Source organism: Mobula hypostoma, chromosome 3 (assembly GCF_963921235.1).
Source record: "Mobula hypostoma chromosome 3, sMobHyp1.1, whole genome shotgun sequence".
In the NCBI taxonomy this organism is placed as follows: Eukaryota; Metazoa; Chordata; class Chondrichthyes; order Myliobatiformes; family Myliobatidae; genus Mobula; species Mobula hypostoma.
Genome location: NC_086099.1, coordinates 95,280,018 through 95,294,008, shown reverse-complemented (window position 1 = coordinate 95,294,008; position 13,991 = coordinate 95,280,018). Strand labels below are relative to the sequence as shown.

General features: G+C 40.4%; 1 protein-coding gene across 9 annotated transcripts in view; it reads left to right on the top strand.

The window, feature by feature from the left end:
• The window catches only part of shroom3 (shroom family member 3), a 457,480-nt gene that overhangs the window by 410,341 nt on the left and 33,148 nt on the right, over nucleotides 1-13,991 (top strand). For 8 of the 9 annotated variants that reach the window (XM_063043471.1, XM_063043472.1, XM_063043473.1 and 5 more), the window contains one exon: nucleotides 10,350-10,481. In XM_063043471.1, the coding sequence (XP_062899541.1) occupies nucleotides 10,350-10,481 (132 nt within the window). Of the gene's footprint in view, nucleotides 1-7,641; nucleotides 7,908-10,349; nucleotides 10,482-13,991 lie in introns of those variants that run through there. The other variant, XM_063043479.1, reaches the window with a different exon arrangement.

The following is a 13,991-nucleotide window of genomic DNA, read 5'->3' as shown; positions in this document are numbered from 1 at the left end:
GACTCCAAGTCGTTTGCCTAAAATGTGTCAGCTCTTAATGTGCTGCTTCATTTCACAAAATGATTCCCAAATGATTTCTTGTACAGTCAGCTTATTACTGTGGACTTTGCAAACAAATAGCATTGCAGTTTTTGAATTCCTCTTACACCACTGCCCAAGCAATGAAATTTGTTTTTTTCCTAAAACGGAAAATTTTACTTTGCTCTGTGATGTAAAATATGAAATAGTGATTTGGAAGCCTATTTGTCAACTTTTATTTCAATTGTCAATGCAAATTAAAAGCCAGAATTGCTCCCGGCAAACAGTTTGAAAACTAATTCGCCCAAAAACATTTTCTCAGTTGTGGAGTCAGTGATACTTATTGCAATGTGTAGGTTTACATTTTGGTGGTACTTTTATAGAATCTTTGCCTTTAGCTGGTCACATTGTTTTGTAATTGGAGTCTGAACATTAAGCTTTGTGTGATCTTTATACACAGGTCCCCCATTTATCACAACTATGATGTGTTGAATGCCCAAAGCTTTTATGAAAGAGAAACCAGCATGGATTGCTTTCATCATTTTTGGAATGCTTCTGTGTCCTATAAATTTGGTTTGTTGAAAAGTTGTTACGGTCTTCAGCGGGCTTATGAGGAACCATTCTGCGATTCGCAGTATTAGGTTAGGTTCTTGAAGCATTGTATTGTACTGGCTTGGATGGAAATTGATTTTGCATTATCAGAATCAGGTTTATTATCACTGGCATGTGTAGTGAAATTCGTTAGCTTAGCAGCAGCAGCTCAGTACAACACATAATATAGAAGGAAAAAGAAATAAATAAATTACAGTATACGAATATTGAATAGATTAAAAATTTTAAAAAAAGAAATAATGTATATTTAAAAAGTGAGGTAGCAAGAAAGCAACCCCAGGGAAGCAAATTCACTATATCTTGCCTTCTCTTAATTTTGCTATCTTTTCATATGCAGGAGCCAGTATAGGACGTGAATAAGATCATCTCTGACATTGCAGGGATTCTGCAAGTGAAAATAAGAGGTAGTGGCAAAGTCAAAGATGAGCTCTTTGGTAGAGACCATGCCTTCATTCCAGTCATTTAGGTGGCGAGATTGATGTAATGTATATCCAAGTGTACTGGGTTGGTGTAAAATGAATTTGAGAGGGAAAAAACAAAAGCAATGGCTGAGCAGGAATTAGTAGCCATGAATTAGACGGTGCACCTTGTAGTCATTTACAGAGGATAGAGAGGAGACAGCAATCAAAAACATCAAAAATGAAAATCTACCATGTGATTAAGCTTTAACTTTCCTGAAAACAAGGTAGCAAGTTGCAAACAGCAGCAGGCCCCAGAGAATTTTGTAATCCAATCCCAATACTGTGAGTAAACATGAAAATGACCCACTCATGCATGCATGAGTTTGCTGAGGGACAGGATGTATTTGTACTTTGCTCCTGTACCTCCTCCCTGAAAGTAGTGATGAGAAGAGGGCATGTCCTGGGGCTGGGGTGTGGGGGGGGTGGGTGTCCTTAATGCTGGATACTGCCTTTTGAGACATCTCCTTTTGAAGACATCCTCGATGCTGGAGCAGCTAGTGTTTGTGATGAAGTTGGCTGGTTGGTTGAGCATAATGAAGATTGGTTGTTCCATTGTTTAAAAAAGGTTCTAAGAGTAAACCTAGCAATTATCGGCCTGTGGGTTTGACGTCAGTGGTGGGTAAATTGATGGAAAGTATTCTTAGAGATATATAATCATCTGGATAGACAGGGTCTGATTAGGAACAGTCAACATGGATTTGTGCGTGGAAGATTTGTGTGTGTTTGACAAACCTTATTGAATTTTTTGAAGAGGTTACTAGGAAAGTTGACGAGGGTAAAGCGGTGGATGTTGTCTATATGGACTTCAGTAAGGCCTTTGACAAGGTTCCACATGGAAGGTTAGTTAGGAAAGTTCAATCGTTAGGTATTAATATTGAAGTAGTAAAGTGGATTCAGCAGTGGCTGGATGGGAGACGCCAGAGAGTAGTGGTGGATAACTGTTTGTCAGATTGGAGGCCGGTGACTAGTGATGTGCCTCAGGGGTCTGTACTGGGTCCAATGTTGTTTGTTATATATATTAATGATCTGGATGATGGGGAGGTAAATTGGATTAGTAAGTATGCAGATGATACTAAGATAGGTGGTGTGTGGATAATGAAGTAGGTTTTCAAAGCTTGCAGAGAGATTTAGGCCATTTAGAAGAGTGGGCTGAAAGATGGCAGATGGAGTTTAATGCTGATAAATGTGAGATGCTACATTTTGGTAGGACTAGTCAAAATAGGACAAACATGGTAAATGGTAGGGCATTGAAGAATGCAGTAGAACAGAGGGATCTAGGAATAATGGTGCATAGTTCCCTGAAGGTGGAATCTCATGTGGATAGGGTGGTGAAGAAAGCTTTTGGCATGCTGGCCTTTATAAATCAGGGCATTGAGTATAGGAGTTGGGATGTAATGTTAAAATTGTACAAGGCATTGGTAAGGCCAAATTTGGAGTATTGTGTACAGTTCTGGTCACCGAATTATAGGAAAGATGTCAACAAAATTGAGAGAGCACAGAGAAGATTTACTAGAATGTTACCTGGGTTTCATCACCTAAGTTAAAGAGAAAGGTTGAACAAGTTGGATCTTTACTCTTTGAAGCGTAGAAGGTTGAGGGGGAACTTAACAGAGGTATTTAAAATTATGAGGGGGATAGATAGAGTTGACGTAGATAGGCTTTTTCCATTGAGAGTAGGGGAGATTCAAACAAGAGAACATGAGTTGAGAGTTAGGGAGCAAAAGTTTAGGGGTAACATGAAGGGGAACTTCTTTACTCAGAGAGTGGTAGCTGTGTGGAACGAGCTTCCAGCAGAAGTGGTAGAGGCAGGTTCGATATTGTCATTTAAAGTAAAATTCGATAGGTATATAGACAGGAAAGGAATGGAGGGTTATGGGCTAAGAGCAGGTCGGTGGGACTAGGCGAGAGTAAGCGTTCGGCATGGACTAGAAGGGCCGAGATGGCCTGTTTCCGTGCTGTAATTGTTATATGGTTAATGAAGAGGTGACCAGTGACCTCGAGGATTGACGAGGGCAGGGAGGTAAGCATTGTCTACATGGATTTTAGCAAGGTCTTTGACCAGGTCCCACATGGTCGGCTGATCAGAAAGACTAGAACACAAGGGAGTCAGGGTGAGTTAGCAAACTGGATGTAAAATTAACTTAGTGGTAGGAGGCAGAGGGAGATGGTGGAGGGTTGTGTTTCAGATTGGATGCCTGTGATTAATGGTGTACTGCACAGGTTAGCTCTTGGTCCTCCATTGTTTGTCACATATAATAATGTTTTGGATGACAATGTAGTATGTTTGCTGATACCATATGATAGCATAGTTGGATTCTGAAGAAGGTTGACTTCTAAGATTGCAATGAGATGTGGATCAATTGAGAAAGTGGAAAAGGGAATGGCAAATGGAAGTTGGCTTGGATGAGAGCCAAGAGATGCATTTTAGAAAGTTAAACCAAGGCTGAACATACAATGTATGGCAGATCCCTGAGGACGGTTGGTGAAAGGCAAACCTCGGGGTACAAGTACATAGCTTTCTGAAAATGAAAACACAGGTACACAGAGTGATGAGAAAGGCGTATGGCATGCCTTCATCAGCTGAGTATAGGTGTGATTCAAAACCTTGTGTGTGGTAAGCACAAGGATTTGTGTCACGCTAATCAATGTCAAGGAAGTGACCAGGAAAGTTAATGATGGCAAGGCAGTAGATGTTGTCTACATGGACTTCAGCAAGGCAGTTCACTTGGTCCTGCATGGCAGGTTTGTCAAGAAGGTTCAGCCGCTTGGCATTCAATATGAGGTAGACATTGTCTTTGAGGAAGAAGTCAGAGAGTGGTAGTAGATGGTTGCTTCTCTGACTGGAGGTGCTGTGCTGCAGGGATCATTGTTGGGTCCTTTGTTGTTTGTCATCTGTATCAATGATCTCGATTATAATGTGGTTAACTGGATCAGTAAATTTGCACTTGGCACCAAGATTGGGAGTGTAGTAGACAGTGAGGAAGACTATAAAAGTTTGCAGCAGGATCTGTACCAGCTGGAAAAATGACAGATGGAATTTATTGGAGACAAGTATGAGGTGTTGCATTTTGGTATGGCCAATCAGGGTGGGCCTTATACAGTGAGTGATAGGGCACTGAGGGGTGTGGTAGAACAGAGGGAGCTGAGAATATAGATCCATAATTCCTTGAAAGTGGTATCACAGGTGACAGAGTCATAAAGAAAGCTTTTGGCACATTGGCAGTCATAAATCAATGTATTGAGTACAGGAGTAGGGATGTTGTGTTGAAATTGTATAAGATGTCGGCGAGGCCTAATTTGGAGTATTGTGCGCTGTTCTGGTCATCTGCCTGCAGGAAATATATCAATAAAATTGAATGAGTGCAGAGAAAATTTACAAGGATGATGCCGGGACTTGAGAACCTGAGTCATAGGGAAATGTTGAATAGGTTAGGACTTTATTCTCTGGAATGTAGAAGACAGAGAGGAGATTTGACGGAGGTATACAAAATTATGAGGGGTATAGATAGGGTAAATGCAAGCTGGCTTTTTCCACTGAGGTTAGGTGAGACTAGAACTAGAGACCATGAGTTAAGGGTGAAAGATGAAATGTTTAAGGGGAACATGAGGAGAAACTTCTTCGTTTGGAGGGTGGTGAGAGTGTGGAACAGCTTGCCAGTGCAGGTGGTGGATGCAGGGTTGATTACAACATTTAAGTGACATTTGAATAGGTACATGGAGGCCTATGGTCCGGGTGCAGGTCAATGGGGACTTGGCAAATTAATGGTTTGACACAGACGAGATAGGCCAAAGAGCCTCTTTCTGTGCTTGTAGTGTTCTGTGACTCTAAAATATTAGTTAGGCCACACTCGGGGTATTGTGTGCCATTCTGGTCACCACAATATAGGAATAATATGAGAGAGGGTGTGGAATAATATTCACAAGGGTATTGCTTGGATTGGAGGGCTTGAGTTATCTGGCAAGACTGGGTCTATTTTCTCTGAGAGAAAGAAGGCTGAGAGGTGACATGATGGAGGTACAGATATAAAATTATACGATGTATTGATAGGGTAAAGAGCCAGTGTGTGTTTCCCATGTCTAAAACCAAAGGATGGAAGGAAAGTTTAAAGGGAATCTGAAGGATACATTTTTCACATGAAGAGTAATTAGTACCTGGAATGAGCTGCCAGAGGAGCTGTAACAACATTTAAGAGATATCTGGGCACGTACCTGAATGAACAAGGCATAGAGGGATAGGGAATTAATCTAGGCAAGTAGAATTAGTATAGGTAGGCATGCTGGTCAGTGTAGATGTAGTGGGCTGAAGGGCCAGTTTTTATATTGTAGAACTCTGTGACTGTGGCCATGTCAGAAACAGTTGCTTTCTGGTTTGCCCTGAGTGCAACAAAAAACAGTCTAGATGCCGTCTGATCTACTGGAGGTCCACTGAAAGATAAAACCATTTTTATAGCACATCCTCAGGCAGGTTCAAACTACTACTACGTCGACTCAGGCCTAGGGGGCCGGCGTCGGGCACGATGACGGACTCTCCACTTCTCTCTCTCTCTCATCAGTGTGTTCAGTTCATCTACATTAGCCACGCCGCTGTCTTCTAGGAGCATGTTGACCATAGTCTTGGGAGGGTGCCCAGGGTTCATCCTCCCGTGCTTGGGCTCCCATATGATGACTAGGCTGGCAGGTAGCTCAGGGTGGCGTAGACAGCGCCCCGCTAGTTGCAGTCTTCTCACCTCGATTTTAGTGGTGAGCATCGGTAGGTCGTTATAGAGCTCAACGTTCGTCATGTGCTGTTGCCAACTCACGTCAAGAGCCATCCGGAGCATTCGTGTATAGCAACCATCTAGAGACTTTCGCATTGTCTTGGTGAGTGTCCACGTCTCACATCCGTACGTGAGAATGGACTCTATGACTGCTATGAAAATCCTCTTTTTAAGCCCTCTGGTCAGGTTCGACTCCAGATTTCCTTCATGTCGTTCATAGCCCGCCACGCCAGCACCTTCCGTATCTTTATGTCCTTCTCCGAACTCATCATTCTTGACCCAAGGTACTTGTAGTCAAAGACATTCTTAATGGTATCATTCTTTACGGTCTTGAGAGTACCTTCATTGCAGTTAAATGCCAGGTACTCTGTCTTTTTAGTGTTTAGGTGAAGTCCAACTTTATTGCACTCTATTTCCACTTTTGTCAGTAGCTGTTGTGCTTCCTCCATCTGGTCAGAGGGTAAGACTATGTCATCTGCAAAATTGAGATCTGTGCGTGTAACTGGTCTGACCCTTTTGGTTCGCCCTGGTTTTATGGTAAAACCAAGCTTGTCACGATCTTTGGTAGCTTGACGCAGAGCGTAATCAAGGACGATTATAAAGATGTAGGGTGCCAGAGTGTCTCCTTGTAGCACACCAGCTAGGAGCTCGAACACTGCTGTTTCTCCGTCTGATGATACAACTTTCGCCATGGTTTTGGTAAAGCTGGACTCTATTGCTCTCAGTAGATGGTCTGGCACTCTGTAAGCTTTCAGGATCTTCCGCATTTTACCTTGGTGAATGGAGTCAAAAGCTTTGTGAAAATCAATGTAAGTAAGCATGGCTGGTAGGTTGTTGTTCTTCACTTCCTTGATGATCCTACGGAGAGCAAGTATTTGCATTACTGTTGTGCACTTCTGCCGAAAACTGTCTGGTCCAGAGATATTAACTTGTATCACCCTTCCTCGATCGGCAGGGAGATGTATTTGATCAAAGCAGCATAAATTTTTGGTCACATTTGACAGGCAGCCTCTTTCATGCCCAAATGAACAGGGTTGGCAAATAAATTCTTGAGTGAAACAAGAAATGATGTCCTAGCTCTAGATATTTTTTAATGGCTCAGTAAACCATCTGAGTAATCAGTAACCCAATTTTTTAGTAATAGTGGTTTTCAGGAAATGCTTTGGAGGTGTTATTCTGGCGATACAAGCAGTGCCTCTTTATTGGTTAAACCTTGGAAGCTAGTGTGGCCATTTGCTGCTGCTGTCGTCCATCCACTTCAAGGTTCGATGGGTTGTGCATTCAGAGATGCTCTTCTGCACATCACTGTTATAGCATGTGGTTATTTAATTTACTGTCACCTTCCTGTCAGCTAGAACCAGTCTGGACGTTCTCCTCTGACTTCTCATTAGCAAGGCACTTTTCTCCACAGAACTACTGCTCTCTGGATATTTTTTGTTTTTGTTCCGTTCTCTGTAAACTCCAGAGACTGTAGTGCATGAAAATCCCAGGAGATTGGCAGTTTCTGAGATACTCAAACCACCCTGTCTGGCACCAACCACCATTCCACAGTCAAAGTCATTTCGATCACATTTCTAGTGTTTGGTGTGAACAATGGAACCTCTTGCATGCTTTTATGCATATGATTGGGTGATTAGATAATTGCATTAATGGGCAGGTGTACCTGACAAAGTGATGATAATTGTATATAATTCAGAGTTTATAAAAGTTGAATATGTTTACTATTGCTGCTTATAGGAGCTTTACAAGATTCCATTCGCTACTGAAGGCCTTCACATAAGTGTGGCTGAAAACTCAAGAGTTACAGTTTTCCCAAACATTTGCATCAGTGGAATGAATTACAGTTGAAACTGGATGGAAGAGAATAACCCACTTTACTGGGCTGGAGAGGAGCCATTAGATGAATTCACGATGAGAGGAAGAAGAATGTTCAAAATGACCTGGGAGTGTATACTCAACCAAAGTCAGAAAGATACTGAAGCTGTGGTTAGCATGTGGCATTGTGTCTGTCGACCTACTTTTTCAAATGTTTGAAAATTGAACTATTCGTCACTTTTAGGTAAAACTATTGAATGTGATCTAGGAAGTTTAGATTGTTACAAAAAATCACACCACTATCACAAACGTTTTCTAAGGGTGGATGCCCCAGATCCCTATGGCCCCATGGTTTTATGGCTCAGTGTTTGGCTATTTCCTTCGCAGTTTTGACCTCTCCTAGAACATCTCTTCTTCAACCTGATAATAATGCTTGTTTAATGCAATTACTTTCAATCTCTGTTGCAAAATGACTGACGATGCACTGCCTGAAAGGAAATGATCTGATTTGGTTAGGTTTAATTCCAGCCAATGGAGTGACATACATAAGAACACAAAGAAGCTGGAAGGTAACCTTTGCATCTCCTTTGCTGTTCTCTTTATCTTTACCTTTCTTTTCACCTTTGAAGAATCATTTTCTTGTCCCAACTCCTGGTCTGGTGGACTATTTCCCTTCTCTCTGTTTATGAGCTCCTTTATATTGGACATGAGATTTATATTAAATTTGTTACATAAATGTTAGAATGCAAATCACAACAATGCTTAGATTACTTTAAAATTTATGTTTTGTAGAAAGAAGACTGAAAGACCAAAATTGTGTTTTGAGGAATATTAAGGATGGTTTAAAGAATCCTTGTGGAATTAATAAAGATTTCTGCAAAGTATTTTCTGTCATTGTGTGATAAAGTGAATGACATTTTATTCTCTGCAAAGTTAATAAATCTGAATATTTTTAACCTAAAGCCATGCCGAACTAACAGCAATATTTAAAAATATCAAAGTCAATTTGCATTGGTATAATCAAATATCAGCATAATCAAAGATGCCACTCACCCCAGGCATTCTGTCTTTTCACCGCTTCCAACAGGCAGAAGATATAAAAGCCAGAAAGATCACAGCACCAGCCTCGAGGACAGCTTCTTTCCCACAGACATCATTGTTGAACAAACTTCTTGATGATAAGGCCTCACAATCCAGCTCATTATGATCAATAAACAACTTTATTGTTTACCTGCACTGCACCTTTTTGATAGCATTTACATTTTACTCTGCATTGTTATCATTTTACCTTGTAGTAGTCCAGTTCAGTGCACTGTGTACTGATCTGATCTGTATGCAAGACTCTATCTTGTACATGTGACAATGATAAACCAACAATAGTAATACACAGCACTTTCAGTGTTGGAGACACATCACAGAGATGTAAGAGCAGTTTAAATGCCCTGCCAAACTGTTGTTTACAAACAGTTCACATCCAAATGCAGCAGGACTTGGACAATATTATTTGAACTGTTGACATTTGTGTTTTTTTAATGTATATGTTGTTCAGATCTATGGTGTCATTCTCTTTCGAATGGCCTGCCTACTTGTGTGCCACATACGAATCTCGCTTACTGGCATAAGCTACCTTTTGAAATTCCATTGCATACTTCAAACGTGATGAATCAAGCAAGTTTTGATACATAATATATTAGTTGAAAACCAATCATCTAAGCAAGATCCCATTAGTGTTTGTAATTGCCTGACTTACGTGCTGATTTTCACACTTTACTCTAGGGTCTGCCACTCAGAAATACTTCATTGTCTGTAAGGTCATTGGAAATGTCCTAAAATATGATGCGTAAAGGCAAGATTTTGCTACATACCTGTGTAATCTTATCAGAAGTGGTATTCACTATGATTGGCAGTTTTATTTTAAAATATGTTAGCTTCCGATCCAGCTTTAAGAACAGTTGACATTAAATCGAAATTTTTCTTTACTCTGGTGGTAGAGCCAAGATCAAATTAACCCAGCAGGGGGTTTATAGAATGGCTCCCATGTTTGACTGATCGCAACTCTGCCCCTTGTCTGATAGTCCAGTCATCTATACTGAACTATCAGCCTATTTTAGCAATGTCAGTCTTTTTTTGACTGCTGAAGTTATTAAGTGGAAACGAGTATGAGACAATTTCAATCAGTTTTCAGTTTGAGATTCAGGAGAGGCATTCTGCCTTTGAATTGTTGGCTTTCACGGCAGAGTTTCTATTCTGTTCTTATGTCTACTGTTAACCATGTCTGGAAATGGTACCGAATATAACATCCCTTGGGAATGAAACATTTTCTTTATATGCCTTTAACATAAAAGCGCACAATGATGGGATGTTATTTTTAAAGTGGTTTAAATGAAGTAAAGAATTCACAGTGAGAGTGTTATCAGCAAACATTAAAACTGACTTGGAAAATTAATTACCTGAAGTTGTTAGAGTATCTGTTTCTCTGCACAGAAACTAGTGTTTGTCATGTGGCAAATAATTCAGGGAGAAGCCTCACTTTGCAAATCCATGATTATAGGCTTATAGACGTTAACTGGGGACATAGAATTCATTTACTGGTCAGCATGTAAAAATTAAATCTGTTAAATGAACACATTTTTTTTATGTTTTACTGTAACATACTCTAAAGCTTCATTTTAATTTGCCTCCACAGGCGGACTGAACCCACAGCCCGACCTCACTCCTGGCATTCCGCAAAATTAGCGGAAAACCAACCGGATTCAAGCATGATGCAAATATCTCAGGGCACGATCAGCACTCCTTGGCATCAAACCTACCATTCCAGGTTAGTGGTAGTCCAGTGTATTATCATGGCAACAGAAGAATCTGCTGTGGGGGTGGGGGGTGTTTCTGTCCCACAAAACCAAGTTGAATTTAAAAAAAGCATGTTTTCTTCAGAGCAGATTCAATCCCCTTCCACATGATGCAATGGATTGGTAATTTTATCTGCAAATGTTTGACAACCTCTGGTGTCAGCAAAAGAGGAAGATCAGCTAGCACAGGAGGACAAAACGATTAGTTATTTCTCTTACTTTAAACACTCACAAGCATTCACAATTGATTTTCATAAATATTTTGAAGTTCCAGACATTCCTAAATAGTAATATTTTTCAAAGTACTGTATATTATGTTTTAAAACCTTATCCCTGATGTTAATATAAAGAAGAACCCAACATCCAACATATTTTCTAAATAGTGTTTCATCTTCTCTCTGCTCCTAGCATGTACACTCCAGCGATGTATTGAGAAAATTAGGTAGCAGTTACCAAGGAGATCTAAGATATAAGTTAAGCTTGGAGATTGGCCTCATACTGATTAAGGCATGAGTAGCATTGCTTTGATAGGAAGGAAATGATGAGGAAAGGAATAGGAGAGGATGTGGGTGGCATCAGTTATATTCAATGTAATAATGGCTCGGGTTGAAAGAAAATTCCCTTCTCAGTGCATGATCTTCCAATGTAATTTGTTTATTTACACTGGTGTGTTAAAACTTTATTCAATCCTATCACTGATTAACCATGCATGCCTACCATAAGTTCATTTTTTTATAGAATGGAAGATTACAGTAGACTAACCACCCTCACTCTAAATTTCAGAAATAGTGAATCTGTGTTCCAGTTGGGTATCTCCTTTCACATTACCTCACTGTTTCTAATTTCTTTCCTCTCCATCTACAGTGTGTGGCTATGCCTTTCTAATTACATGCTATTAATCTGAAAGGTGAGCCTAGTTGCAGCAGACCTAACAGGAAATTAAATTGGTTTACCTTAAAGGGAAAAATGTTGAGATCTTGGAGGTTGTACATACAGCAACAAAGGATTTTTTTTTCTTAAAATGACATGCTAGTTAAACAAAGTTGTACTTTAAATGTCTGAATATTTCTAAACTTTACAAGTTAATCTAGGTCAAGTTACCACACAATTTAGGATTGGTTCAGAAATATAGCTTAGAACTGGTGTGGAAATGAAGGATTTGTTACAATCATCGCACCAAACCCTTCTGCTTTCTCATGTTCTATGTGATCTGTAACAATCAGAGGCGTTACTACCTTGCACCTATGTCTGAGAAATATATGAAATCTAAATAACAGGAGAATTCTGTAAATGTCCTCTTATTTTGGGTTGAAGTGTCTCAGTTGTAGTTTTCTTTTATTTTCTCACAGAAAACAAATATCTCTGCTGCTTTACTACTAAATTTCTGATAATTCTGTGCTTTGGCATAGGCTGTACATTTTTAATTGATTAGTTGAATGCCCAACGGTGTTTGCTAAAGCATGGCCTGATAACATGGTTGCATTACATCCGTTGACAAATATGTGAACCCGTGCACTTTGCCAAGTCCTTACTTTTCCACAGTGCATTACGTTAGTACCTTCTGGTGCTGCAACGTTTGCTGTGTTCATGATAGTCACAGGAGGGCCATGGTCTTCTTTATAGGCAATAACTCGAGATCAAAGATGATTTTTTCTACCACAGTTCTATGGTTTGAGGAGGACGAGGAGTTGAATTTGGAGTCCAAAAGGAAAGGAAGAAGGCATTTGACTGAATGGGTGTATAGCTGGGGAGGTGACATACTAGTTCTCCTGTTTAGACTATGCTTCTATGTGCTTCTACAAATCTTCTCAAGGACTTTCCAGAAATGGCTCCTCCATTTTGAGGGGTCATGTACCAGGGATTCCCACAATTTAATACAGACATTATGCCCTTTCAAGGAGTCTTTGAGAATATTTTTGAATCATATTCTTTGGCTTCCTGATAATCTCTTGTGTTAGAAGTCAGAAAAGTGTACCTCATTCAGGAGTGTGATGTTGGGCATGTAAAAGACATGACCTGACCATCAGACCCAACCAAGTGTTAGTAAGGAGTCAACACTTGAAAAGGAGCTCTGATGTTGGTTTGATTTTCCTGATAGTGGATTTGAAGGATTTTGTGGGATCAAGAGTTGGTGATAAATCACTAGGGCTTTGAGGTGTCTGCTGCATGTAATCCACATCTCAGAAATCAGGAAGCAGGGAATTAGCACACCATGAGTTTAATACTCAGTCTAAGTTCTTGATCTTCAGATCCTTTCCCTCAGGTAGCCAAAGAGTATGCTGGCATAATGAAGACAAAGGTGAATTCCATCATCAACCTTTGCCTTTGCTGAGGAGTAACTCCTAAAATATGCGAAGTCTTTTCCTCGTCAGCCTTGTATTGTCATGGACAGTGTTGTATAGGAACAGCAAATTGGTACAGAATCCTTGTTTTGCAAGTATTGTGTAGTCCCATTCTCTGATGTGCTTCTTTGAACAAATAGATAATACTGTGGTGCTAAGCTCACAAGCATGTAGATGTGCAATGCAATCTGAATACTGCAGCCCAATGAGTGAATGACCTTGGTTCTGGAAAACTCTACCGTGGATGGTCCCGAGCCCTGCTGCGCAAAGGAGGAGTGTTGGCTTGGGGCTAGCAACTCTATCCTGTAAAAACCCAGATACACCATCAGAAGCTTCAAAGACCTTACCCCTGGGAGAAGAATGATCTTCAAAGATGGGCTACACGTGGGGCAACTTGAAAGACTAGCCAGGACAGAGGACTCTGAGAGCTGTTGTCGGCAGCCTATGCCCCACATAGGCTTACGAAGAACAAGAGAAGAAGAATTTGGTTCTGGAATGGAGGCAATTATGTTGATCATTTCTCTTTGATCATGTAGATTAGTAGTGGGAAGTTTTTGAAGGTGAGGTGTAGCTTTGGAAAAACATGAGGTAATGACACAGCCTTACTTGAAATGAAACTGCACTGAGACTGGATCTATGGCGGACCCACTGGTTTGTCTGCACACAAAAGTTCATCACCATGCCTACCTGTTTCAAGATAGCCATAGGACAGAATTAGAAATGTTATCTGAGCACAGTTTTGCATAATTAGGTGTCCAACAAGTGAATACTAGGTGTTAAGATTTATGTCATTTTATGAGGTATATAAATATTTATATTTATAGTGTGCAATGCTGCTGGTACCAAACCAGCGATCTCTGCCATTCCTTTGGCTTCATCACGTGTGGAGAGGGGGAGCTTGTTACGTGGGCAACAGCTTGCTCTCCGAATCGTACTGCCCAGGTTCGCGTATCTAGACAGCTAGGATGCAAGATCCACGGTCAACTCTGGCCGACGGAGACCCTCACTCAACTATTTAACCACAAACAAATAACCATATAACTACATTTCATAAGAAATCTACTTTTCTTGCCTTCTTGTTGAACATTAGAACAGTACATCACAGTATGGATCCTTCAGTCCAGAACATTCTTCAACCTG